Consider the following 27729-nt stretch of genomic DNA (forward strand, 5'->3'; position numbering starts at 1 on the left):
GCGGGGCGGCCCGGGCAGCACACCGCCGCGCCGAGGGTCGGGATGCCGCTGCTCGCGCTCCGCTGCGCCCTGCGCGCCCGCCCCTGGAGCGGGGCTGGGTGAGTCCCTCGGCGGGGAGGGCCCGGGAACCGCCGAGAAGGGCCCGAGGGGCGCCTGCTGGCAGGGAGTCCCGGGAACCTCCGGGAAGGGCCCCAGGGGCACCTGCTGGCAAGGGGTCCCGGGAACCTCCGGGAAGGGCTCCAGGGGCACCTGCTGGCAGGGGGTCCCGGAACCGCCGGGAAGGGCCCGAGGGGCGCCTACTAGTAGAGGATCTTGGGAACCTCTGGAGTCCTGGGAACCACCGGGAGGGGCCCGACTGACGCTTGCTGGCAGGGGGGTCCTGGGAACATCCGGGGGTCTCGGGAACTGCCCGGAAGGGCCCCGGGGGCTCCTGCTGGCAAGGGGTCCCGGGAACCTCCCAGAAGGGCCCCAGGAGCGCCTGCTGGCAGGGGGTCTGGGACCCTCCGGGGTCCTTCTCTGGCTGGTTGCCCGCAGCTCCTCCCCGCACCTTCCTTCGCGGGGATCTCACAGTTCCCGGTGGTCGCCCGGGTGGGGCAGCTCGGGGCAGGAAGGAGCCTACGGACGGCAAGTTCTCCGTGCACGCCGGGTGCCCCACGTCCGCCCTGCCCCGTGCCCGTGCGCGCCCCGCTTCTCTCCGTCCGCCTGCCGCACCCACACGCGGAGCGCCCGGACCTCGCTCCCCCCTCCCCCCCATCTCTGCCGGGATCTCGAACCTGTCCCTTCCCCGATTTCCGAGTTAGAAAGGGGACTCTTCTTGTTCGTTTAGTTGGTGTCTGGGGCCGTGCTCAGGGCGCTCTCCTGGGTCAGTGCTCGGGTACCCAGCGCCGCCGTGCCGCGGATGGGATCCGGGTCAGCCAGCTGCAAGGCGAGCTACCTTGAGGGCTGGACTTTCTCTCTGGCCGAAGGGACTCCTTCCTTCTGGTGGCAGGAAGCTTACTTAGGGAGTGCTCATGCGGTGCTTGGCCCCGGGCCTCGGCGACTGAGGACTCCGTACATGTGAGTGCCCTCAACATGGGAGTTGTCATCATTGTCACTTTCAGTTGAAGTGCGTCGGATGTTACTCTTCCAAATTACAGGTAAAGAAAGTGAGGTACAGTTTTGAGGTGGGGCTGCCTAGCAAAGCCAGATTTGCAAGCCCCAGTGTGTGAGTACACACACACACACACACACACACACACATAGACACACACACAGATGTGCGCACGTGCTGGATTCCTGGACCCAGAGCCACAGTTTGGCGAATTGTGGATCAATGTGTCTGCTGTCCCTTCCAAAGCCAGGCAGCCTGTGCCCCCCGCCCCCACGCCATCACCCCCCAAGCCCCCAACTTTCATCTTGTTTACCTGACCCTGGCATTGTGACCTCCGTTTTCCCTGCTGAGCTGTGTGATGTTAGAGTTAATTAATGACCCACGGATTGACTCAGCAGGTGCATTTCAGCAGTGGGGTGTCCGCTCTGAGTGGGGATGGGATTTGGAGGGCCATGGAAGAGGAAAGAGGTTTTCTCAGCAGATGAGATTCCAGCCACCCCCTCAGCGTGGTCCCATTGGCACCAAGAGGACCCATCTCAGACCCTAGGTGGATGGCTCTTTTGTTTTGGGACAGGTTGATGGCTGGTGGTGCTCAGGACTTATTCTTGGCTCTGCGCTCAGGAATCAGTCCTGGTGGTCCTCACGGGACCACATGGGATGCAGGGGATCAAGCTTGGTCCAGAGGCGTGCTTACGTGCTGTTTTATCTCCCAGCCCCATAGATGGATGCTTCTTGAAGGCATGAGTTTGCCCTGCACCTGCCTTGTGCAGGTGCAATGCCAGACCCTCCCTGGGGGGAGGGGCACTTGGGAACACACACATGAAAACAAAGTTTTCATCGAATGGGGGAGCAAGGCTTCCACTTCAGTAATGTCTAGTGGCTGGTGGAAGGGAATCCATCCAAGAAGGAAACGTCCAGTATGACGGGTTCCATAGGCCTGGCTTTGTGACAGACAGGACAGTGCTGGCCCCGTCCTACCGGTGGGCAGCTCATCTGCCAGCTACAGTAGATGCCGGACAGACCCCACAGCTGGCCTACCGCAGACTCTTGTTTTTAATTCCAGAGCCTGGGGCATGGGGGCAGAAACTTTTGCAATCAGCTCTGGGCTCAGGTTACCTTTCCGATAGAGACGCTGGCCCGGTGCCCTGGACAGTTTCTCAACCTCAGCACTGTGGGCACTTTGAGGCAGATAAACTCTGACTGGGGATGGGAACGGGGGCGCAGAGGGGCTCACCTCGTGCTCATAGAGTGTTTAGCAGCACTCCTGGTCTCCACTATCAGATTACACAGCACCCCCTGCTCTGACCGCCCCCCACCCACATACACACACTCACTCTCTCTCTCCAGACATTGCCAGGGATCTCTGGGGGTGCCGTTGTTCTTGGCTGGAGCCGGGGCCCTTGGCCAGCAGTGGAATTTGGCCACTCCTCACTCCTTCCTTTCTGAGTCAGATTTTCAGGAGATACCATGTCCTGCAGCGTCTGCATTTCTGGAAGGACGTTTCTTAGGACATGTTTAGTGTGCTTATTAGTGTGCTTTCTCCATTTTATATTCTGGTGCCAAGAAAAACACCTCCTTTGAAGAACTAATATGAGGATATTCTTGCAATCACCCCCCCCACCACACACACACACGCACACACACACGCACACACATGCACACACACACACACCTTTTTTTTTTTTTTGGCCAGGAATCCCAGCCCATCTTTTAAGATGTTTCTGATTTTGTTTGTTTCTCTGGTTCATATATGTTCATAGGAGCCAGAGTGATAGTACAGCAGGTGAGCGGGACGGGGCACCTACATGCAACTGAGGAGGTACTTGTAAAATAAGGCACATAAAAGGTGAATGAATGGGGGCCTGGAGCCATAGTCCAGCGGGTAGGGTGCCTGGTTTGCACACAGCCCACCTGGTTTCGATCCCTGGCACCAATAGAGCCCTGAGCCCTGCCAGGAGTGATCCCCGAGTGCGGAGCAAGGAGTAAGCCCAAGCATAGCTAGTTGTGTCCCTCCCTCCAGAATACAAAATTGCCAAGAATCTCAGGTCACAGGGACGGCCACTGCCCATCCGCCTCCTTTTTCCCTGCACTCTGGTGCTCAGGAGTCCCTGGCATGGTGCTTCATGGTCCGGGATCCAGCCCCATGCTCCGACACGAAAAGCATGTGCAGAGAGTTTTAAACTACTCCCCGCCCCAGTTTTCCTGCTTTTGATGAGTAATCCTCTTTAGCTTTCCATGATATGTATGGTGTTTTTTTTTGGTAGTTTTTTTTGCTTTTTGGGTCACACCCAGTGATGCACAGGGTTACTCCTGGCTCAGTTACTCAGGAATTACTCCTGGCGGTGCTTGGGGGACCATATGGGATGCTGGGAATCAAACCCGGGTCAGCTGCATGCAAGGCAAACGCCCTACCCACTGTGCTATCACTCCAGCCCCTGTTTTTGATGGATCTAAATGAACCTAAACCTGGCTCCTTTGCCAGTGCTGCTTTTGCAGCTGGCGGCTTTACTAGACGGGGCTTGTCCACCGCATGTCCGTGGACTAGCCCTGAGCTCCACACAGGTGAGGCCCGGGTAAGGCCCAGGGATGTTTGAGCCGAGCTCGATCACAGGGGGTATTTCCCGGCCCTGTCCTCCGCAGGCCCTCACCCCCTTCCTGTGTGGTTGGCCCTGGAAGGGTTGCTCCTGGCACTAGCTGCTGTTCAGTCAACCTTGTCTTCTGTTGGAGGGTGGGGGCGGGGGGTGGGGATGGAGCTTGAACCACACCTGACCTTGCTCAGAGCTGACTGTGCTCCAGAATCCCGCCTGAGGGTAGTCAGGGACTGAACCCGGGTCGCTTTGTGCAAGGCAAGTGCCCTCCCCTCTGTACTATCTCCCCAGCTCCCCATTCATGCACTTTTCACGTGTATTATTTTACAGGTACCTCCTCATGTACCTGTCAGTGTCAACATTTTGTCACCTGGCATTCCTAGCCTCCCCCTCCTCAAAAATAAAAAGTCACCTGTTCCCATTTTATAGGTCACACCTCAGCAGAGTTGGACATGAAGGGGATCTTACCCCTGGCTTGAAGCTGTTCAACCGTGGGCCTCCCATGCAGCAGCCTCCTGTCGGACCCTGCCCCCACCCCCTACACACACACTTTTTATTTATTTTAGTTTGCATTGACTTTTTTTTTTTTCACCCCCCCTTTTTGGGTCACACCCGGCGATGCACAGGGGTTACTCCCGGCTCTGCACTCAGGAATTACTCCTGGTGGTGCTCAGGGGACCATATGGGATGCTGGGAATCGAACCTGGGTCAGCTGCGTGCAAGGCAACCACCCTACCCGCTGTGCTATTGCTCCAGCCTCTTTCCACTAACTCTTTCTTCAGGTCTTTGCTGTCAGGTCTCTGAAAGAAGCCAGGATACATGCTTATCTGGCTCCAGAAATTTAACAAAGAGAAGCACTTGCCACTTGTCCAGGTGTTCCCTCACACTCTCGGACCCGCCTGCTCTCTCTCCCTTCCAGCAGCTGCTAGACAACCTCCTGCCTGGAATGTTGTTCCCCCCTTCCTGGGTCTGCCGAGGTGCACATACACTGGGCACATGGACGGGGACGGCGACACTGGGGCTACTGGCACATCCCAGCACTGCCCGGTCTCCCAAGCACAGGACCCTGTCCAGCGCCGTTCTGGGCTAGGGGCGGGCTGGGAGTAGCCCAGGGCGCAGGACGGTCCAGAGGACAGCGTGGGCTGGGGCCTGGCCCTCTGCACCTGTCTCTGGGCAGTGTCTGGACCACCTTTGTGGGCCACCTCCTGTTCTCTGCAGAATAAATCCTTAGAGGGTTGATTTGGCGGTTAGAAATTCCAGTGGCCTCCCTCACCGCTTCCCTCCCCGTCTCCACCGGGACGGACCCGCATGGAGGGCAGCAGCGGGTGCCGGGCTGAGCCAGCCGTGCCCGGCTGTGGGATCTGGGATGAGCGCGGCCCATCTGGGGCAGCTTAGGTGAAGGCGTTAGCGAGACGGAGCCTCACTGACACCGGCCCTTCGAGAGGCTCCATGCTTCTGCCAGGACATTTTCCGAGAGGTCACCTCCCACTGACCTTTCCCAGGGCTGGAACCAGCGAATGGAGGAATTCCCAGGCCCTGTGAATGGAGGAGGCTGCGGCAGGGAACTGGCCTGCGCGTGGCGGGTTCTGTGGGCTGCTCTGTCAGCAGAGGGTGCATCCTGCTGGTCAGCGAGTAGCCAGTGGCCCAAGTGGAATAGCTCGTCCTGGGCTGGAGGCCCTCTCTGGCCCTTCCCTGGCCCCTGCACTTTCTCGCTCCCTCCCTGCTGGCCTTATCTCCACAGTGATAAGGGGGATTAGCTGTATCAGGTTCTGATAATGAAAGTGGCCTGAAGCTGGGGCAGTTTCCCTCCTTGCCACCACCTTGCCTTAAGGACTTCGGCTTTCACTGCAGCTTTCGGGCCAGCCCTGGAGTGTTAGTCCTGGGGGCCTGGTGTGACCCTGGCATTCCTTGCACATTAGGTTGTATTTATTTATCTTATCATGGTTTCATTTTGGTGGATCCACGCCTGTGCTCAGGGCTCACTCCTGGCTCTGAGCTCAGGGATCACTCCCCGTGGCTTCCGGGGACCATATGAGATGCCTGGAATCAAATCCAGGTCAGCTGCGTGCAAGGCAAGTGCCCTCCCCACAGTGTTATGGCTCCAGCCCTAGTTTGTTTTCAAAGGTATTTCTGTCACTCTTGGCCTTGCGGGCCCGAGGTCCGGTCAGCTCAGCGCTCTGGAATGAGGGGAGGCAGGGCTGCACTGGGTTAGTGAACCTGGCAGTGTCCACTGCAGTGGGGGGGAGGGCCCTCGGACAAAGGGGCTGAGTCTGAGGTTTCTATAGGTGAGGGTGGGACAAGGGGATTGATACAGGCAAATCAGGCCCAGCCTCCTTCCTTTAGGAGGAGGCAGCAGTGGTCCCTTTGGAATTGCAGGAGACACTGAAAGTGCAGTTAGGTTAAGGAGGAAGTTGGGGGGGCAGGGAGGGGGAGGGGAGAGGAAGTCTCAGCAGGTGGTCACTTGAGGCAGGTGAACACCCCCTGCAGAGGCAACCCCAGGAAACTTACCCTGCTATTTACAGGGTGGAAATGAGTTGGGGAGAGGGGGAGGTTTCCTCTGCATCTGCTTCTTAGCAGATGATTTGTGGGTTGGGGGCTGGGCCACACTCAGCTGTTCTCAGGGCTGACTCCTGACTCTGCTCAGGGATCAATCCTGGGGGACCATGTGGGGGGGCTGGGGAATAGAACCCGGGTTGGCAATGTGCAGGGCAGATGCCCCCCCTCTGCCCCCCGCTGAACTATCTCTCCAGGATCATAATTAAAAAATTTCTTTTTTGCTTTTTGGGTCACACCCGGCGATGCACAGGGGTTACTCCTGGCTGGCTCATGCACTCAGGAATTACTCCTGGTGTTGCTCGGGGGACCATATGGGATGCTGGGAATCAAACCCGGGTCGGTCACGTGCAAGGCAAACACCCTACCCGTAATTTTTTAAAAAGTCCTTTTAATGATTTTAGCTGTATTTGTATTCATGTATATCCCGCTAATTGACCTGTATGCCCAGAATAAATTCCATTAGAGGGAAGAGTATGATTCTTTTCCTACATTGAATACTTTGCTAAGCTTTTGTTGCTGATCTTTGTTTCTGTGTCCATCAGGGATCTTTATCTGATTTTCTGTTTTACTGATGTAAACTTTTTTCTTTTTTTTTCTTTTTGGGTCACACCCGGTGATGCACAGGGGTTACTCCGGGCTCATGCACTCAGAAATTACTCCTGGTGGTGCTCGGGGACCATATGGGATGCTGGGAATCGAACCCGGGTTGACCACTGCAAGGCAAATGCCCTCCCCGCTGTGCTGTTGCTCCAGCCCCATGATGTAAACTGCTTATGGTATCAGGGTAATGCTGGCCTCAGAGAAGCTGGGAGAATTCTTGTTTCTTCGACTTTCTGGGAGATCCTGAAAAGAATAGACAAAAAACTTCCTTTGAAGTTTTAGAGAAACACACGACTGAATCCATCTGGGCCCAGGCTTTTATTTTGGGGGAGACACTCGCTTGCTGTCTCAGTGTTCATGTTAATCGATGTGGGTGGCCCCCACAGGTGGTTTACGTGAGGCGGGGAGGAGAAAGCCGGTCACTTTCTCCTGATCCCCCTCTGCCACCCTGAGACCCAGCTGGGGAGATTAGGACTGATAAAGTCTGCGGTAGCCTGGATGGCCTCCTGCTCGGCACGGGCCAGAGCCCCGCCAGCACCACCAGGTGTGGCCGTCAAGCCACACCTGACATCCACTTGGCCTTCTTGGCACGGGAGTTGGTCCCTGCCACCCGATTTCTCGGGGAGCCACAGACTCCGGTTGGGACGAGAAATGGCCCTTTGAAGGAAAAGGAAAGTCCGTCCTAAGCCTTACCCAGGGTTACCGGGTTCTCTTCTCGCCTTGCAGAGAACTTCAGGAGTAGGCGAGCCGTGAGGTAGAACAGATCTTATTGGAGGGTTTTGAGGGTGAAGAGGGAGGGAAAGTGAGAGTAACACGCTCACGGGAGGGCATGGGCTTCTCCGAGGGCGGAGAGAGCCCCTGCACACGCCCAGCGTCAGACAGGAAAGTACACTCTCAGGAGGGGAGGTGCGGGCCACACTTGTGCTCGGCCACACGCGTGCAAGCAGGACATGGGCTGGGGCAGCGTATGCGCGCCCTCCCCTTGTTCAAGGTGGCTTTTAGACTTTCTAGCTAGATAAAAGTCCATTGCTAGCGTGTTTTTTTTTTTTTTTTTTTTTTTTTGCTAAGTGGGTAGAATTGGGAGTGGTCTTTGAAATTCCTTTTCTGGACCTTTGATCTGGCTGGATCTTCTCTCAGAGTCATTCCAGCAGGTACAAAGAAGGCTTCTCGGTCCTGGCTAGCTGAGGGTTAATCAGGTTAAAGGAAGGAACTGAGGGTTCTCCAGTAATTTCCTTCAGGCTCTTTTCTGTGGGGAGGGGTCCTCAGGTCCGCAGCTGGAGAAGGTCTTATCTGGTCTTGCGAAATTCTGTATCCACAAGGTTGGTCAGACTTAGGGCTTTATTACTTCCCCGAAAGTTCTTTGCCATGATGTGGGCGGGAGGAGGAGGTAGGACTTCCCTAGTCTTCCTGTCTGCGACATTAATAATCGGTCTGTTGGGCTGGAGTGATATACAGCGGGTAGGGTGTTTGCCTTGCACACAGCCAGGCCGGGTTCAAGCCTCAGCATCCCATGTGGTCCCCCATCACTGCTGGGAGTATTCCCGAGCACAGAGCCAGGAGTAACCCCTAAGCATCACCAGGTGTGAACCAAAAAAGCAATAACAACAACAAAAATCTTGGGTGATTCTAAGATTCTATCGATCCATCTCAGTGTCATGGCGTAAGGTGTTCATAGTAATCTCATGATCTATGGAATCTCTTTGGTATCTGTTGTGACTTCTTTCAATTCAGATGCAATTTATTATTCTCTCTTTTTCCTTCTGGAAGTCTAGCTAAAGTTTTGTTGCTCTTGTTTATTCTTTTGAAAAATCCGTTCTTGATTGTATCTTTGGTTGGTTGTTTCCATGCGCTTCAACCTTCACTCTGAGTTTCATTATTTCCTTCCTGCTTATCTTGGGATCCTTTTGTTGTTCTTGTGTCGTAAGATGTGTTACATGACGTTTTCTTCTGACCTGATAGATGCTTGTTTTGCTATGAACTTCCTTCCTTTGCGGGGTCTTTGTTCTGGATCTTTCTTCCCATTTGTTTTCAGGAATTGAATATAATTGACTTTTGGGCTACACCCAGCCGGGCTCAGGACTTGCTCCTCACTCTGTGCTCAGGGCTCACTCCTGGCAGTCTCAGGGCACCAGATGGGGGTGCCAGGGATGGAACCTGGGTTCACTCTGTGCAAGGCAAGCGCCTTTCCAGCCGCACGATGCCTCTGGCCCCAATAGTTTCCAAGAATCTATTGATTTCTTCTACAGTTTCCTCTTTGACTCACTGGTTGTTCAGCAATACGTTGTTTAGTTTCTAAGTTTTAAGTTTTTCTAGCTTTCTGTTTGTGGTTTATTTCACCTTCAGCGCTTCGTGGTCTGAGAACATACTCGATGTGACGTCTGTCCTCCTGATGGCGTGGACCTTGTATCCCAGCATGTGATCTGTCCTGGGCAGTGTCCCGTGGGAGGGTTCTGGACTCTGCCTGGAGCAGAAATGAGGAGTCGCTGGGTAGATCCGTGCTGAGCACTCGCTCCCTCTGTCTCTGCGAGCGTGACAGCCTGGTTTTCATGTTAAACCTGAAAGGCGCTGGAGAGAGTACAGGAGGGAAGGCACTTGCCTTGCAGGCGGCCGTGGAGGTCACGGCCAAATCCCCAGCGGCCAAAACCACATTTGCGCTCCTAAGCATTGCCAGGGGTCACTCCTGAGCAGGAGCCCTGAATCACCCCTGAGCATCATAGGTGCTCCCCACCCCCAAGCCCAAACAAATGGAAAAAATAAAAGAAAAGCAGTAACTTCCTTACCTTGGAGGTAGTGATGCCTGCTATTTGCAGCTGGGCCAGGCAGAGGCCATCCGGGTGGGACCAGGGTGGGTACTGGCCCGGCTCCTCCAGCCCTGCTCCACTCGTTGTGATTGGCTGAGGCTGCCTGGGCTCGCCCACCACTCCGTCCCACCTAAAGTTGGCTGCTGCAGATGTATTATTGGTCTTGTGGCCTTTCCAGCGTAGGAGCTGGTGCCTGCAGAGGGTGGAGGCCCTGGGGTGGGCAGAAGGAGCAGCCCTAGGATGGAGGGGAGCCGAGTCCTTTGGGATCCGTCCTGTGCCCCTTCCCTTCAGCCCCCAAGGGGACGCCTCTTGTGCTCCCCTGGGTGTGGAGTGAGTGTGCCACGTGCAGGGGTGGGTGGGCGGGAGAGGAGCACAGCCCTGCCTCGGAGCCTTCTGGACCCCCCCCCCCGGGACCCCAGGGTGTGCTTGCTCTCCGCCTTCTGGACCTAGGGTTCTTGCTCGTCTCGAATGCCACGGTCCCCACTCCCGACCCCTCCTCTCCCAGGCACGTCTGGGCAGAGGCGCTGGGTGATTCTTGCCACTCCTTGGCTGATACCGTGAGCTGGCTTGTTTCCCACGCTGCCCTTCCAGGCAGAGCGAGGCCCCGAGGACTTGTGATCTGAGGGGACGGCAGCCCAGGGCCGTGGGAGAGAGCTGGGGGCTGCCCTGGTGGACTAGGAGGTCGGCTAGCACACTGCCGCTGGGAGGAAGGCTGGATCCACAGGGCACGCGGGACGCTCTGGGAAGCAGCGGGCTCCCCGCTAGTAACAGAGTAACGAGCAGAAGGGAAGTGTGGCTAGCAGAAGGAAAGTGTGGCGGGGATCCCAGCAGAGGGAGCAGGTTCTCTGGGGGCTGGTAGGGAGGGGCCAGGGAGATGGCCACTCAAGAAGGGCTTCTCTGCTGCCCCTCTGCCCGAGGGCACCCGGGGAAGTCTGGGACGGGCCCTGCACGACACAGGCCTCACGTCTAACCGGCCCCTCGAGGCGGTCATCACACCACCCCTGGGTGCCACTGGACCCGCCCAGTGGAGGGGGGGTGATCCCCGCCCCCTGAGTTCCCAGGGAGCCGTGGGACCCGCTGGGGCGAGGAATTGCTCTTGGCAGGGGAGTCCGTCCTGAATCTGACCCAGGCTTCCGAGGCACGGAGCCTTCCCTCACAGAAGGGAATTTCAGTAGCTAAGCCAGGAAGCAAGACGTTGGTGGAGTAAGACGTATTTGGGAAATACAGGAAGAGAGAGACCTGCTCGACAGAGAACACTTCCCCTGAGAGGAAAAAATGCCCGGCGTGGCCTTTCGGGGGAGGTTAAGTGTGGAGTTTTCTATAGTAACCTTTAGGTAGAGGTTTCTTTTTTTTTTTTTTTTTTTTTGGTGAGGGGTTGGGGGCTCACCTGGCTGTGCTCAGGAATTACTCCTGGTGGTGCTGGGGGGACCAGATGGGATGCTGAGTGTTGAGTTGGGTCAGCCGCATGAAAGCAAGAGATATAGCAGACCCGCCCCACTGTAAACTGTGCTATCTCGCTGACCCCCAGTTCTATAACAGCCTTTGTTCCAAGTTTATATATGTATATATATAGCACTTAAGGGTTAAACTTCTGGTGGTCCAGTCTCACACTCTTCCTCTTTTGGTTTGGGGCTTCATCCGGCAGTGCTCGTTCTGGCTCTGCTCCCAGGGATCTCTCCTGTGGGGCTTGTCGTGTCCAGGGACCCTCAGTTAACTCCCATATTTGGTTTTGATGTTTGTCTGTGGAACTCACCTCACTGTGCCCAGGGGTTACTCTTGGCTCTGTGCTCAGGGGTCACTCCTGGTGGTGCCCAGGGGGCCGTATGCAGTACTCAGGATGGAGCTGGGCTCGGCCACCTGCAGGGTGAGTGTCTGTGCTCTGTGCTGTCTCTGGCCCTGGCTCCAGAGAGCCCCTCGGGGGAGGCAGCTCCGGGATGTCCTTTCAGCCTTTGCTTACACTGTCGCCTGAGTTTGAGGTAGGGGCTGCCCAGCGGGCCGAAGAGACCATCCGAGGAGGGAAAAGAAACCCCCTTAAGTGCCAGCACACACAAAGGCTTTTGCATTTACGGACTTACGTTCCTGATCCCGCCATGTACGTGGGGCAGGATTATTCTTATTCCCAAAGGTACAAACAAGGTCCAAGGGGGCGGGTCACACGCCCAAGGAGAAGAACTGGGAGCAGGGGGAGGATAGAGACGGGAGCACTGGGAGCAGGGAGTGGATCGAGACGGAGCAGTGGGAGCAGGGGGAGGATAGAGACGGGAGCACTGGGAGTAAGGGGAGGATAGAGACGGGAGGACTGAGAGCAGGAGCACTGCCATTTGAAGTTGAGCTTGGACTAGAATGGTGGTACGGAGGTAAGGCACTTGCCTTGCACACGGTCAACCCAGGTGCACCCATAGGGTCCTTTGAGCACTGCCGGAGTGACCCCTGAGCACCACCAGGTGTGGGCCCAAAACTAAAATAAAATGCAGTTGGGTTTTGTATCACTTCTTCTCTTGTGCCTAAGATCAGTTGAAGTTGGGTGTGTTTTGTGTGCTTTGTGCTTATTGTGTGCCTTCCTGTGTTGCCCGGGCCCGTGTGGGGCTGGGGAGGGGCCCCGGCCGGCTGCCGTGAGCCAAGCTCGGGCCCCGCCCTTTGAGCTGCCTCTCTGGTGCAGGGGCGTTGTGGGCTCCCCCAGCCACTTCTTGCCTCCCCTCGCCTGTGGGTCTGGAGGATTCTGGACCCCCTGCGGAGAGGAGGGCTCTGGGCCTGGAGGCCACCCCTGCTGATCGCCTCTGCCCTGCCCACAGGCTGCGATGGAAACACGCTTCCTCTCTGAAGGTCGCCAATGAGCCCATCCTGGCATTCACCCCGGGCAGCCCCGAGCGAGACGCACTGCAGAAGGTAACCGGGCGGGGAGCCCCCCCTTGGAGGGGAGGTGTGGGGGTGGCCGGGGCCAGCTTGTGGTTCGGGGGGGCTGTAGCCCAGGTGGGGGGGGGGCGTCATAAACTCACCCACGTTCTGTTTCCCCTTTGTTTCTGGCCCCCACCCAGTAGTGGCCAGGGCTTACCCTTGGCTCTGCACCCGGGACCTCCCCTGGCAGTGCTCGGGATTGGCCTGGGGCTGACCTGGACAGCACAGGCGCCCTCCCTGCTGTGCTCTGTGCTCAGGGGTCACTCCGGGGGCCGCGTGTGGCGCCAGGGCTGGTAGGCGGGTCTCCTGCGTGCAGAGCGGGTGTGCGGCCGCTGAGCCCTCTCCAGCCCCACACGAGCTGTAGTTTACGGTTTCATTCATTTCCCCGTGATTTTCAGAGATGCTGAGGTTTCCTGTAAACTTCCCATGAGGTTTCTTGCGGGGGGGATGGGCCCTAGTGGTGGGGTCACTCTGGGTCATGCTGGGCAGTGTTCCCCGGCCACTAGGGCATGCCCAGCAGCAGGTCCTCCGTGAAGTGGGACAGGGGTCCGTCCAGTGCTCTGCCACGGTGCCATGGTCCTGGGCCAGAGCAGTAGTACAGCGCGTAAAGTGCTTTCCTTGCATGCAGCGGACCCGGGTTCGATCCCTAGTACCCCATATGGTTCTCCAAGCCCTGCCAGGAGTGATCCCTGAGCCTGGAGTAAGTCCTGAGCACCGACAGGGGGAGCCCCAAAAACAAACAGAACAAGAACGTATCTTTGTAGTGGGTAGGTCTAGCCAGGCAGGAAGTGGTGTTGCTCGGGGCCACTCTCCGGTCACAGACCCGGCCGCCCCCGCTCAGTCCTCCCCCTGCCCAGTGTCTCCCAGTGCCAGCTCAGCTGTGGCTTGTGGGCAGGGGCAGGCAGAAGAGGGTGGCAGCTTGGGACCGTCTCCCTGTCCCCTTCGCAGGCCTTGAAGGACCTGAAGGGCCAGACGGAAGCCATCCCGTGTGTGGTGGGGGACGAGGAGGTGTGGACCTCAGCTGTGCAGTATCAGGTGTCGGTAAGTGCAGTGGGCACCGCCCCCACCCGCCACTCCCTGTGGGCCCGTGGGAAGCTCTGTGCTGACCCCGGGTTTTTCGAACCCCCTCCGGCCCCACCTCTGGCTCGAGCTTCCAGAAGCAAGCCCGGGGTCAGAGGCCACTGCTGGGCTGGGAGGATGTGAGAGCCTGTTGCTTTGAGCAGCTGATGGCTGACCCCAGGGCTGCACCCCCGGGGCATGTCCCATCCCTCGGGCAGCGTGGCTGCAGCCCTGGGTGTGACTGGGAGGTGGTTTGTTCCCGGAAAGAAAGTAGAGGGGCTGGGTTCAATCCATATGGTCCCCTGAGCACTACCAGGAGTAATTCCTGAGTGCAGAGCCAGGAGTGACCCCTGTGCATCGCCGGGTGTGACCCAAAAAGCACTGTCTGTAGCACTGTCCTCCCTTTGTTCATCAATTTGCTCAAGTGGGCACCAGTAACGTCTCCATGGAGAGACTTGTTACTGTTTTTGGCATATCAAATACGCCATAGGAGCTCCAAAAAAAAAAAAAGGTAAATTTCTAGGGCACACTGGTGTGGTTTTATTTTGTTGTTATTGTTTTTCTGAAAAGGGGTCAGTAGCCCAGGTAAGTTCAGGATGTTCTGCCTGGGGCAGGAAGAAAGGCCTCATGTCAGAACCAAGGTGAGCCTTCCAGAGAAAGCCGTCGCCAAAGCCCCGGCTGCTGGGCGGACCCACTGATCCAGCAGACGGGGTCACCCCGGATAATACTCGCTGTCTGGACAGGAGATACCTCCTCCTGGAAGCCCTCCCGCTGGAGCCCTTGGAGCCTGGACCATCGGGTCAGGGGATGAGCTCAGAGAGACGGGGGCTGTGGGGCTCATCTGACACGGCCCCTCCACCCGGGGCTCCCTGCTGCCACTCAGGAATCTGCACACCCCGACCTTCTAAAGAGTCACGTGAAGCAGCACGTTAGCACTTGTCACTGTGGCGTGGGCTTGCCGTGGGCAGAGGTCCAGGGACGACCTGGGCTGCCCTTTTGGCCCCCCAGTGGCCGAGGGGCAGGTGGGGGGGCAGATACTTGGCTGCTGAGCATGTTCCTGAGTCTCCACCTGCCCGCCTGCCCGCGTGGCCGGCCCCTCCCGGTGAGGCCTCGCTCGGGACACGGCCCTCAGCATGCTCACGGCGGTACGTGGCGGCACGTGGCTGGGTGCTCCCACTCCCGTGGCTTGGTGGGGCCCAGGGTCCTGTGAGGCACAGACCCGGGGGCGCGGCCGTCCCACGCCTGCCTGCTGCCGCCACCACTGCAGGCTTCCCCGCCGGAGCTCAGGCTCGAACCCTGCCTCAAGGAGGGCGGGTGGGACGGGGTACCTATCTGCAGGGACACCCTGGTGGTTCTCGGCGTGGGCGCCTTCCAGGGGAGTTCTGATCCCCCGGAGCTGAGCACAGGGCAGCCCCGAGCCCGGGGGAGAGCCACACGAAGGGGCCTGGGGCTGGTTTCCAGGAGGAAGTTCAAGCACTCCCCGCTGGAGGGGTGCCCCCCGCCCACTGCCCCGGTAACTAGGGCCCAGGGTCTGACGAGTCGTGCCCCTCACCACTCTGGCAAGCCAGCGCCCCTAACCCCTGCCCCCCCCCCCCCCATCCTGCTGCAGGGCTGGGGCTCAGCCCCCAACCTGAGACTTCCAAGGGTGCAGTGCAGGGGGGTCTAGAGAAGGTCTGAGAGGCCGGTCCCTGTGCCGAGGCTCTCCTGCGTCCCGTCCCCAGTCCCCCCAGTGCCCATCAACTCCCACAGAGAAGATGCCCCCAGGCACGGGCCCTGGCCTGCCCCTAGGCTGGGGGCTGGTGACGGGAACCACCCGCCCCCAGCAGGCTCAGGAACTCTCGGCTCTTGCTTAGGGGTCACTCCCCGTGGTGCTCAGGGGACCAGGTGCTGCTGGAGATGCAGCCAGGTCTCCCATGCGCAGAGCCCGCATGGGCCCCTCCCCAGCCGGTGTGTGGTCACCTCTGCCCTGCCTGGATCCGCATCCTGGCTGCAGGCAGGAGACCTGGAGCGTCCACACTGCCTTTACGGTTCGGTTTCATTTTGAATTTTGGGCCACACCTGGCAGGGCTCAAGGGTCACTCCTGGCGGCATGGGGGGCCCTAGGGGCTCCCCACATGCAAGACAAGCGCCCTTCCCACTGCTCTTTCTCTCCGGCCGCCAATGCGTCCCCTCTTCATTGCCCGTGGGGAGCCAGACTCCGGTCCTGGAGGGACCTTGGCCTCGAATCCCCCCGCTGCCACCGTGGGGCTGTCGTGCCCGTTCCTGTGGGGCTGAGCCCCTCCTGCTCTGGGCCCGGGCCCCCTGGGTGGGCGCCCCCGTTTAGTCTCTCCCTGCAGCCTCCAGACCAGTTTCCTGGGAACCTCAGACGCTAGGCCTTAGGGAGGGTGGCGGGGGTCGGGGAGGCAGGCCTCGGTGCCACGGTGCCACGCCGAGTGCTGGCCCTGGGGAGCGTGTCCCCCGGGTGTGCTGAATCGAAGGGTCAGCTCACCGCCGCCGTGGCCCTGGGCGTCACAGCTGCCTCCCAGGTTTGGAGAGGGTGCGGTGACTGCCTGGGGCTGAAACGAAGACCCCCGCCAGCCCCCTGGTTTTCTGCGCTGGTGACCGGTGGTCGTGGTGGTGGTGCAGATCTGGACGGTGGTGGCAGCTCCGTAGCTGCTTTCTAGCTCTGTCTTTGCTGCGCGTTACTAACCGAGGGCAGGCATGGCGAGTGCATCTGGGGAATTTGGGGCCGGCAGGACTGGCTGGTAGCTGCCCTGTTGGCCCAGAGAGTCCCCAGCTGCCCGCTGGGAGCCCAGGAGGGCGCACTGGTGACGTGAAGTACGAGTGTAGAGGCAGAGGCGTGTCCCCTGCCTGCCGGGGTCTGCCTTTGTAGCTGCGTCGGGCTCTGGCGCATCTCGGGCACCATTGCTGGGGCTCTGCCAGGGCTCACGGGGCCCCACACACAGCACCTGGCCCTGAGCAGCCCGGCTGGGGGGAGCTTTCCCCAGGGTCCCCCGGGTGCTCCCCTCTGTGCTGAGGCCGGGGACAGTCCGAGTTAGCCGGTGGTGGACTGGCCTCCCAGCCTGTGTCTGGACACAGCGTCGCCCTCACCCCGCCTGGGCCTGGCACTGGGCTTTGCCCGGGGACCCCAACTCGGAACAGCAGCTGCTGCTGGGGTGCGAGTGTCCGAGCCCGGCCCTGTCTCTCCCGGCCTCGACAGTGACCACGCGCTCCTCTGTCCTTTCAGCCCTTTAACCATGGACACAAGGTGGCTAAGTTCTGCTACGCAGACAAGGTGAGTCTCTGCAGGCTGCAGGCAGGGTCCCGTGGGTGCTGACCTGGAAGTGGCCTTCCTCCACCTGACCATGGCGGGTAGGGAAGGGGGGCCCTGGTGGGCATCTCGGACAGGACAGGGCCGTTTCTGCCAGGGGGCCAGTGGCAGAGGGTGCAGGTTTGGCAGCTGCGTCGGGCGGAAGGGAGGGCGGGGACAGGGCATCGGAAGGGGAGGGGAGAGGGTGCCCGCAGCCGCTGTGGCTCTGGTCTGGCCCGGGCAGGGCCAGGCCGGAAGCCTGAGAGCCGGCTCCTGCCCTTAGAACCTGCTCCACAAAGCCATCGGCGCCGCGCTGGCCGCCCGGAAGGAGTGGGACCTGAAACCCGTCGCTGACCGCGCCCAGATCTTCCTCAAGGCCGCCGACATGCTGAGCGGGCCGCGCAGGGCCGAGATCCTTGCCAAGACCATGGTGGGCCAGGTGAGCTGCCCACAGCCGAGGGCTTCGGGCGGGGGTCCGTGCTGCCTGCCTGCCTGGTCACTCACGGCCACCGGACGGGCTCTGGGGCCTGAGACCCTGGACGAGCCCGAGTGGAGACCCCAGCTCAGGGAATAGCTTAGGGAGAAGGCCTGGTGCGGGGGACAGGTGACCACAGCGCCGGCAGGTCACATGGCCACGGCTGGTGCGACGTCAGGGAAGGCCCCTCCCCGAATCCCCCTGTCCCTGGACAGGCCCTTCCTGCATAGCCGGAACAAGCAGTTGCCTTGCAGGGACCCTCGCCTAGCCAGACCCTGCCTCTCTGCAGGTCCTTCTGGAGCTACCACGCTCTCCCGGTCACTGAGAGTCCCCCTGAGGCCTGAGCTTGGGTCTCAGGGCCCACCCGTGGTGTGCCTGCCCTTCCTGCCGGCCAGTGGGAACCCAGTCCGGGCACTGTGGGCTTTGTCTCCCTGCCACTGTGTGTCTGACCCCCCTCCCCCCCGCCCCCCCATCTCAGGAAGACACAGTCTTTCTCTCCTCCCTGGGAGCCTTGACCCTCAAGTTGGGATGCTTCAGGGGCTGGAGCGATAGCACAGCGGGTAGGGCATTTGCTTTGCACGTGGACGACCTGGGTTCAATTCCCAGCATCTCATATGGACCCCTGAGCACCGCCAGGAGCAATTCCTGAGTACAGAGCCAGGAGTAGCCCCTGTGCATCGCCGGGTATGACCCAAAAAAGGAAAAAATAAAAAAGATGGGATACAGATAGCACCTTCTCTGCAAAGCTTCCAGAACCTTCTTGGTCCAGAAGGACCATTCTTGCCTTCTGGGTTCCTGTAGCTGCTTACCTGTTGGTGACAGCTCAGACTGCTCCAGGAGTCTCTCTATGTCAGTGTCACTCTAAGGGTGCCCTTTTATACACGGGGGCGGGGGCGGGGAGGGCACATGATGGTCTCTGGCTTTCTGGATCGTGTCTTACTGGAGTCGTAGGTGGTTATAATGTCTTTTGCTTGTTGTTGCATGAGAAGAACAGAGGAATAAAGGGTTAATTCTGCGCTCCCCAGAGCCTTAGGGACTCTGGCAGGGCACAGCTGCCTTTGCTGGCTCAGTGCTTTTCCTGATTGCTGTCCCGTGGTGAGGGCGCCCCCTGCTGCATGGAGGTGGTAGGACAGCCCCACACCCGTCAGGTTCTCAGCATCACTCTTGGATGAGATTGTTCCCCTCAGGAAGTGTGGCCACACGGATCAGGGCACTGCGTGTGCGGGAGGGGGAGAGAGAGAGAGACAGGCTTCCTGACCAGTTCTCGGTCAGCTGGGTCATGGGTTCAGCGCTGGTGCCTGAGGAGACAGTGCTAGTCATACCCTGTGGTACCTGGGACCCCCTGGACCACCCCAGACCAGGGATCAAACTCTCATCCCTGGGGGGTGGGAGGGGCAGAGAGAGAGAAAGTGAGACCAGCGGGGAGGGTGCTCTCCTTGGACGCAGCCCACCCAAGTCTGATTCCCGGCACCCACTAGGGTATCACTCCTGAGCACCGCTGGGTATGGCCCCAAACCCAAAAACAAACAGAAAAGGAACCTCTCCACCCTGCGCGGGGGCGAGAGTCCTGTCAGCTCTAACCTAGCTGTCAGGGAGGACGCAGGGTCTGGAGGGACGCTCACAGTTGGGGGTGGGGGCTCTGGGTCCAGTGCCTCCCCGCCCCCGTACTCGTCCTGGGGTGGGGGCCGCCCACCCCCCCAGAGGCAGCCAGTGTGAGGCCCGCACCCCCCCATGCTCCCGGCCTCCTGTCCGCAGGGTAAGACGGTGATCCAGGCGGAGATCGACGCTGCGGCTGAGCTCATCGACTTCTTCCGGTTCAACGCCATGTTCGCCATGCAGCTGGAGGGGGAGCAGCCCATCAGCGTGCCGCCCAGCACCAACAGCGTGGTGTACCGGGGGCTGGAGGTAGCCGCGGGCGGGCAGCGGGGCGGCGGGGGCTGGAGGTAGCCGCGGGGGTCCCTGAGCTCCTCTTACCCGCCCCCCAACGCTCCAGGGTTTCGTGGCCGCCATCTCCCCCTTTAACTTCACTGCCATCGGTGGGAACCTGGCCGGGGCGCCCGCCTTGATGGTAAGTCGTGGCACGGGGCGGGCGTGGGGCATATCAGGCACCTGCCTCTCAGTGGGTGGGCGTATGGGAGTAGCGGGTGCTTCCATCTCGCCTGTGCCCTCGAATCCTGGGTGGGGAGAGGGGATGCCCAGAGCCGGTAGCAGCTCAGGGCCCGGAAGGGCTCTGGGGTCTGACTGGGGTGGGACCCCAACTTTGTTCCCCTCTGGGTGGCCCCAGATAAGCCCCCAGCTTCCTCGCGTGCTCAGTGGGACTTGCAGGAAAGTGCGGGATCCAGGCCCTCGAGGCCCGAAGGAGCTCGCACGGCTGACCTGGCACGGCTGTGCCGGCTTTCTCCGCGTGGCCAGTAGCAAGGGCAGTCGGCTGGCCTCGGAGGGCTGGCGGCGGGCTGGGGGCACACTGGTCCAGGTCGCCCAGCTAGAGAGGTGACCAGGATGCAAAGTGGGTGGGATCAGGCTCGTGGCCAGGGATGATAGTGAAGATTGTCCATTTCCCCGGGGTTCCTGGGCACGGAGGTGGGGGTGCGAGGTGTGGGGGGCAGAAGGCCCGGCCCTGTGCTCAGGGGGATCCTGGGGGTACTGTGGAGGGCTGCGTGCCCCCTCCTGGCCCCGCAGACCCGCCTGCGTGCGTCGGGCCGGGAGCTGGGGCGGGCAGGAGCGCCCCGCGTGCCCCTCCCCCCACATGCCACACGCCATGGCCACGGGTTCCCAGAGCAGGGGCGGCCAGGGCACAGCGCCCGCGGCTGGGCGGGAGGGGGTCTCGGGCAGCCCACCCCCACGCTGAGAGTCGCCCTCTCGCCTCGGCAGGGCAACGTGGTCCTGTGGAAGCCCAGCGACACCGCCATGCTGGCCAGCTACGCCGTCTACCGCATCCTCCGGGAGGCCGGGCTGCCCCCCAACATCATCCAGTTTGTGCCGGCCGACGGGCCCACCTTTGGGGACGCCATCACCAGCTCCGAGCACCTCTGCGGCATCAACTTCACGGGCAGCGTGCCGTGAGTCCCTGGGGTGGGGCGGGGTGCTTGGTGGGGGGTTGGGCAGAGGGGGTGGTCATCAGGCCCCTGCTGGGACCCTGAGACACAGCTCCAGGCTCGCGCGTGGACTTGCTGTGTGACTATGGGTGAGCCGCTTCACCCCTCTGAGCCTGTTCGTTCAGCCGCCCAGTGTGGGGCCGTGAGGGCGCAGGTGCCCACCTCACGGCATTGATGAGCACGCGGGGCGTGAGCAGGAGGGAGCGTTGGCAGGTGCCGGGCAGCGCTGATTTGGGTGGCCCCTGAGGCAGGGCACAGGGAGCTTGGCATTGACTTGGAGAAGAATCAGGGAGCCTTCTCGGAGGAGGTGACATCTGAGCTGAGGAGTGGGCCAGACTGGAGACGGGGACGGGAGCGTGTTCCAGGAGTGGGCGGAGCTCTGGGTGCTCTGGGCGGTGGTCCGTGTGGCTGGAGTGTGGAGTTTGGGGGTGGGGAGAAGAGGTTAAGAGGTTGTGCTTTGGCCAAGCAGGTTGGCTCCTGCATGCACACGGCCCTTCTCAGGGACCACGGTGGGTGCGGGCAGGCGCTGCCTGCCAGGGGAATCAAGGACGGTTGGTGTTTATTGGGTGCCACAGGGCTCAGGCTTCTCCCGGGGGGCCCGCGGGGGCCTGAGACGGTGCTGGGATGGGACTCAGGTCGAGTGTGAGCAAGGAGAGGAAGCACCTTGGTCTCTGCACCGGCCCTCGGCCCTGTGAGCGGGAGCCCGTGGCCTTCGTGTGGCCGTCTCTGACCCTGGCAGGGACCGGCCCCCCGCACCAGCTGGCAGAGCCGTTTTACATGGAAACCCAGAGGTTGGGGTCTCTTGAGGCCGGAGGCTCTGGCGGAGGAGGGCCTGGGTCTCTGCACCCCTGACCCCTGGGGCCCAGCCCCAGCTTCTCTCTGGCCACCCCGTGTTGGCCGGAAGCAGTCAGCAGCGTGGCTGTCCCGGAAGGAACCTCGGGGCCTGCTGCGGGGGGCAGCAGTGGGCAGGGGAGTGGCGATTCGTGAGAGGACAAGCAGGGGGCCGGGATCACCATCCGGGGCTGGACCTGCGGGGCTGGGTGGGGGTGCTCAGGGGTTGTGCCGGCTCAGGGCAGTGGGAATAAACACGCCGAAGCCCGTGCTGGCATCTGCGAGGGCAGAGAGCAGGGGTCCCGGGCCCCCTGCCCCGCTGGCTGTTCTGCCCAGCGGTCGGCTCCCCCGGCCCCCTTCTCGGCTCCCCGCCGGGTTCGCCAGGCAGCGGCAGCGGCAGAATCGCTGAGCAGGGCCGTTTCCCAGAAGGTGGGCTCTGCTCGGGCCCCTGGGGGCCTGCCTGAGCGCGGGCGGCGCAGCGGCCCCCATTTGCCATGCTCCGATGAGCAGCGGCTTAAAGGGAGGAAAGTCATAAATTAGTCTTAGCTGCCGCGCGGCTCCCTGGTGATTAGCATTTTTATTGTTTCGTGGTGCTGAGGTTGGTCACACTCTGAGCTCCCTCTCCCGGGAGCCTCCTGGCTTTGGCCCCGGCAGCCTGGGCACCGACTGGGGGGGGGCACCCTCGCAGACCCCGCAGCCCCGATTCCCCCCATGGACACCCTGCAGTGCACCCGGCATCAGGCTGAGCCACAGGCCGCGTTGGAGAGATGCACAGAACAGCCCGGCCAGCTGGGCCTCGTTCCTGCTGCCTCTGGATGAGGCTCAGAAGTGGAGCCTCAGAGAGGCTCAGGAGGGAGTGCAGGGTCACACGGCCCCCGAGTGCAGGAGCAGGACTTGAGCCCAGGACACCCCCCACCCCCACTCCGGCCACCGCTCTGCTTGGCTGCCAAGCCTCCCCTGCCGTCCTGACCGTTCCCTGCTGTCACCACGACCTTGGCCCCAGCCCCACCCCCTACTGTGTCCCCCTCCTGGCCTTTCCCACCCCTGCCCCTTGCCCTGCTGGGGTCTGCCACCCCCCTACTGCACCGAACCCCCCACCCCAGGGCCCTCCCCTTCCTGCGTGCCTGAGTCTCCCCTCTGCTTACAGCACCTTCAAGCACCTGTGGAAGCAGGTGGCCCAGAACCTGGACCGGTTCCGCACCTTCCCGCGCCTGGCTGGAGGTAAGGGCCCTGGCCTCTGACCCGGGGGGTGTGGGGGGCTTGTCAGCCCTCCGTTCCGGCAGGGGAGCCTGAGGGGAGCCTGTCGCCTGCCCTGCTCTCCCCCGAGGAACGTGTTGTGCCTGCCTCAGTGCCTGCTGGACACAGGCGGGATGAGGCCCGGGAGCCCCCCCTAACCGTAGTAGTGGACAGCGGTGGCTCTGGAGGCCTCTCCAGGCACCAGCCCCATCCCGGAGAACTGTCCATCCGCATCGGCTCCGCCTGCACAGTGGCTGCGGCCACTTCACCCGTTAAGCCCCCGATACACGGCCACCGTGACCCAGGAAGAGAACCTTGCATTTCCTTCCATTTGCATTCGTGGGACAGGGCCAGCCACGGGGGCAGCTGCGGAGAGACCCCAGGAGGTGGCCATGAGCACTGTCTCGGGAGCAGCGAAGCCGGGGGCTGGGCGGAGAGGTTGGCAGGGGCTTCCAGCAGGCGCCTCCCCGGCTCGGGACTTTGCAGAGCTTTGCCGCTTCCCTGGGCCTGGGGTGTTTCCCGCACTCTTGGGGCCGCGGCACCCAGCCTTGCAGAGCCCCCTTGGCCTCGGGGTTTTCCGGAACGCACTTTGGGAAGTGTCAGGACCCGAGGGGGAGGGCTGCGGGGAAGGGGGCCCGGCACACCTTCCCGGCAGGGCTGCAGTTGGAGGGTCTGTGGGGGACACTGACCCCGGCCCCAGGCTGGAGTGGAGGGAAGCTGTGCCCCACCCCTGCCGCCAGCCCATCTGAGCGGGAGCAGCGGGCCTCTGTGGGGTGCTGCCGCCTTCCCGGGGGCCCGTGCTGCCTCTCCCCGTCCTCGGGCTCCCTCTGCCCCAGTTCCCTGTCTTTGAAAGGGGAGTGAGTGTGGGCGGCAGTTGTGAGGTTCCAGGGGGCCAAGGTGGCTGGACACAGTGTCTGAGGGGCCTGCAGCGCCCAGCTGCCACTGGCCGGTGCCCGCCTGGGTGGTCACCCTCAGGAAGCTGGGGTGCGGCTCGCCCGCCCTGGACGACCCTTTTCCCCGAGTGTTGGGTCACGGAGGGTCCGGGCACCGCCTCTCGGGGGGTGGGTCGCGGCCGGCACTGTCTGTATAAGTGGGAGGGGGTTCCTGACCCCCAGCCCCCCTCCGGCCCCCGCAGAGTGTGGAGGGAAGAACTTCCACTTCGTGCACGTCTCGGCCGACGTGGACAGCGTGGTGAGCGGGACCCTGCGCTCGGCCTTCGAGTACGGCGGGCAGAAGTGCTCGGCCTGCTCCCGCCTCTACGTGCCCAGCTCGCTGTGGCCCCAGATCAAAGGGCGGCTGCTGGAGGAGCACAGCAGGATCAAAGTGGGCAACGTGAGTGGCCCGGCGGGGGGCTGATGGGCTTGCAGGCCTGCGTGCACGGGGAGGGGCCCCCTTGCCTGGGCCCGCGGCCCACTCCTCTCCCTGTGTCTCCCCGGCCTCCAGCCCGCAGAAGATTTCGGGACCTTCTTCTCGGCAGTGATCGACGCCAAGGTACGTGCAGGGCCCGGAGCTGGGCTGCTGAGGCTGGGTCTGTGCTCGCTGCAGGAGGGAGGCGGCGGGGGCGGGGGGGCCTGCCTGGGGGGCAGCCCAGCCCGGCTGTTCCCTAGCAAGGCGGCTCGGCCACCTCCCTCCCGGCCCCCTGGCCTTGGGGAGGGCATACTCGCTCACAGCCCCCAGACTGGCTCTCCGTATCTTAGCCCACTCCCCTCGAGGCCCGCTGTCCGTGACCTCCGCCAGCCCCTATGACCCGCCATGTCGAGCTCCTGCCAGTCCACATGCACGAGTTTGTGTCAACCACGTGGGCACGTGAGCACCTGTAGCCTGCATGTGTGGACACACACATGGAGCACACACATAGCTGAGCAGGCCTGTGTGTATGTTTGTGCCAGGCTGCCTGTGGTCCCCCTCTCACGCATGCACACACATACACAGACACATGTACACATGCACAAACACGTGCACACACATACACAGACACGCACAGGTCCACCCTTGTGTGACGTGGCCCAGCTAGACCCTGGGCCGAATCCCGTAGGTGCCGGGGAGGCCGCCTCCTCCCTGACGCCCTCTCCCCGCCTCCACAGTCCTTCGGCCGCATCAAGAAGTGGCTGGAGCACGCCCGCTCCTCGCCCAGCCTCAGCATCCTGGCGGGGGGCACGTGTGACGACTCGGTGGGCTACTTTGTGGAGCCGTGCATCGTGGAGAGCAAGGACCCCCAGGAACCCATCATGAAGGAGGTTTGGGCCCAGGGAGCCTCCCGCCCGCCCGCCCGGCACGCACAGGGCACAGTGCCTTCCCGGGGGCTGACCCCGTGAGAGCCGGCCGGGCTGGACAGAGCGCCTCAACTCAGCTCCTGCCCTCGGCCGGACCCCACCCTGACAGCCCCCAACACCCCCCTGCCCTTATTTTTCTCTTGGTTTGGGGCCACACCTGGCAGTGCTGGGTGGCCAGTGCTGGAGCAGCCCAGGGCCCAAGTTCCAGTGGTCCTGGGTTGAACCCAGGCTCCCACATGCACGGTGGGTACGACAGCCTTGGGGCCCCTCCCTGCCCCCCTCTTACAGGGGCCGCCCACAGCTGGTGTGTGACTGGGGGCGGGGAAGGGGGGCGGGCAGGCTCCAAGGCCTTTCCCCAGGGGGCTCCCGCCACTGTGGTGGCCGAGGGTGGCTGATGCCACAGACCAGCCCTGGCACAGTTGCTGCCGGGGCTTCCTGTGCCGAGGGCTCGTGTCTCCGGCTCCCCGGGCGTGGGGTGGGCAGCAGCCAGAGGCACGGCGCCGGGCCCTCTCCCGGGGGCTGAGGTGGGTGTGAGCCCCAGCAGGGACCAGGCGCTCGGGCCCCGTCCTGGGGGGCTCACTCAGCCTCTCCTCTCCCAGGAGATCTTCGGGCCGGTGCTGACCGTGTACGTCTACCCGGATGACAAGTACAAGGAGACCCTGCAGCTCGTCGATAGCACCACCAGCTACGGCCTCACGGGGGCAGTGTTCGCCCAGGATAAGTGAGTGCTGGCAGCCGCCCCCCTCCCCGCCGTGCTCGGTCCACTGTCTCGGCGGACACGGCCCCTTAGTAATGCCGCCCTCCCCCGTGCTGTCTCAGCGTTCCTCGTGGTGGGCACGGGAAGACCCTCCCGGGCACAGAGGCACAAGGCTGTGGCTCCGCCCTCGAGGGTGCAGCACCTGGGCCCCGTGTCTCCAGGCAGACGGGGGAGTGGGAGCTTCTCGGCGTTCCCAGACCGGTGGTCCCCGCGGGGTGAGGCCGTGGCCTCCTGCTGTGGACAGGAGAATACCGGCTGGAGGCTTTGCCCTGCCCTGCCTCCCTAGCCCGGAGAGGGTGGAGGCGGCACTGGAGCCCTCTGCTGCATGCCGCCCGGTGTGCCTCCCCGCACCCTGGCAGCGGTGCTGCCCTGCCCGGCGTGGCCCGCGGCGCCTGTGGGGCTGGGGGGAGCCAGCGGCCAACTCGCACCCGCTGTCCCTGCAGGGCCGTCATCCAGGAGGCCACGAGGATGCTGCGGCACGCCGCCGGCAACTTCTACATCAACGACAAGTCCACCGGCTCGGTGGTGGGCCAGCAGCCCTTTGGGGGGGCCCGCGCCTCTGGTGAGGGGAGAGCCCGGTGCCTGCATCGGGGCGGGGAGGGGCACCAGGGAGGCACTGTGCTGAGCCCCTCAGACGTGCTGGCTCGGGGTCTCCCCGGGCGTGGGTGGGCCTCTCCCCATCTTCCGGAGCAGGAGTCAGGGCACCAGAGCTGGACTGTCCAGCGTGGGGCACCCTCAGTGGTGCCGGGGCTGCCCTGGGGCGTTGGCTAGAGCCTGGGAGTCCTGAGTGCGGGGGCAGCACATGCTCTGACCACTGGGCTACCTCTGTGGCCCCTCCTCCCTGCCCCTTTGTGCAGGTGGGAAATGGGCTCAGAGAGGGCAGAATTTGCCAGAGGGTCTGGCAGCCTAATGGCCAGACCCCAGGTCCCACACTGTCCCTAGGCCCCCCCACCCTCGGCGGGCATCACGGACCCCCTACCTCACCCAGCCCGTGGCCCCTGATGCACATGGGTTTCTCCTCGATCCTGCCTGCCCCTTCTCAGGCCAGCCCCGTAGCGTGGTGTCTTGGCCGCAAATTACAGAAATGTCTTTCCCGCAGGAACCAACGACAAGCCGGGGGGGCCCCACTATGTCCTGCGGTGGACGTCACCCCAGGTCATCAAGGAGACCCACCAGCCTCTGGGCGACTGGCGCTACTCCTACATGCAGTGACCCGCGGGGACGCCGCGGCCAACTCTCCGCCTCGCTCCCTCCAGACAAGCCCACGGGGTGCCCAGCCACCTGCCCCCGGGTCAGCCTGGCCCTGGCCCTGGCCCGCCCTCCCCTGGCCCGTCCCAGCCCTCATGGGGTCGGGCACCCCACCTCTAATTCCAGGTGCTCCTCCATGCCCACCTGCTGTCTTAGAAATTCCAGCCAGGAGGTGGCGCCCTGTCTCTCCTCTGCCCCCGTGGCAGCTCTGGGCTGCCTCAGCCCACACCGGGACCACCTTGCCTCGGTGGCCTGCCCACCCTCCTCACTCACTGTGGCCTGCACACACTAGGGCCGGAGTCTGCGCCTTGGCCACCCTCGTGCCTTTCCCCAGGGGCCTGTGTCCACGGGAGACCGTTTGCCCCTGGCCACGTGCCTGGTGCTCCAAGGTGGCCCACTAACGTGGCTCCTTCCACTCGGGCAGGGTTTGGAGAGTCTCAGAGCTTCCAGCTGCCTCCATTTTCCCTGAGCTCCTCCATCCCCGCCGTGGGAAGGGGCCTGGGGTTTCCTGCGGCCGTTCCCACGGGCGGGGGGAGCCACGCATCGTTCCTTGTCCCCACAGCCCGGAGACCAAGCTTTGGGTCCCTGGCTGGCCTGGGCCTGGGCTGGCCTGTACAGTCCTCCCTCTGGGTCTCCTGGCTGCCCTAAGGGGACCCGTCCCCTGCCTGAGGGTGCCCTGGGAGTGCTGGGCCCTTCTCCAGGACAGCCTTGCCTGGGGCCAGGGTGACGGTTTCCCACGTGCTACCAGGTCAGAGGTCGTGTGACTGTCACTCTGGAGGGGCTCTGTCTGCACCCAGGTTCTGTGCTGGTTCCCTCTGGGCCTTCTCTGTGGGTCTCACACGGCACACGCCCAGCGCCTTCTAATAAAACACCGTGACTTAATGGAACTCTGGTCTGGTGGTGCTGTTGCATGTGGTTGGGGGCTGGCACCCAGTG

General features: G+C 62.1%; 1 protein-coding gene across 1 annotated transcript; it reads left to right on the plus strand.

The window, feature by feature from the left end:
- On the plus strand, window positions 1-27680 carry ALDH4A1 (aldehyde dehydrogenase 4 family member A1). Its single transcript, XM_004603670.2, has 15 exons — window positions 1-98; window positions 12428-12521; window positions 13479-13571; window positions 16816-16863; window positions 17162-17317; window positions 19109-19258; window positions 19347-19421; window positions 20225-20412; window positions 22427-22500; window positions 23651-23847; window positions 23959-24006; window positions 24600-24752; window positions 25388-25509; window positions 25989-26107; window positions 26645-27680. Exons 1-15 carry the CDS (start codon window positions 43-45, stop codon window positions 26755-26757), a joined length of 1686 nt encoding a protein of 561 aa, XP_004603727.2. The 5' UTR covers window positions 1-42; the 3' UTR covers window positions 26758-27680.
- Window positions 27681-27729: the final 49 nt, after the last annotated feature.

Source organism: Sorex araneus, chromosome 5, assembly GCF_027595985.1.
Source record: "Sorex araneus isolate mSorAra2 chromosome 5, mSorAra2.pri, whole genome shotgun sequence".
Lineage (NCBI taxonomy): Eukaryota > Metazoa > Chordata > Mammalia > Eulipotyphla > Soricidae > Sorex > Sorex araneus.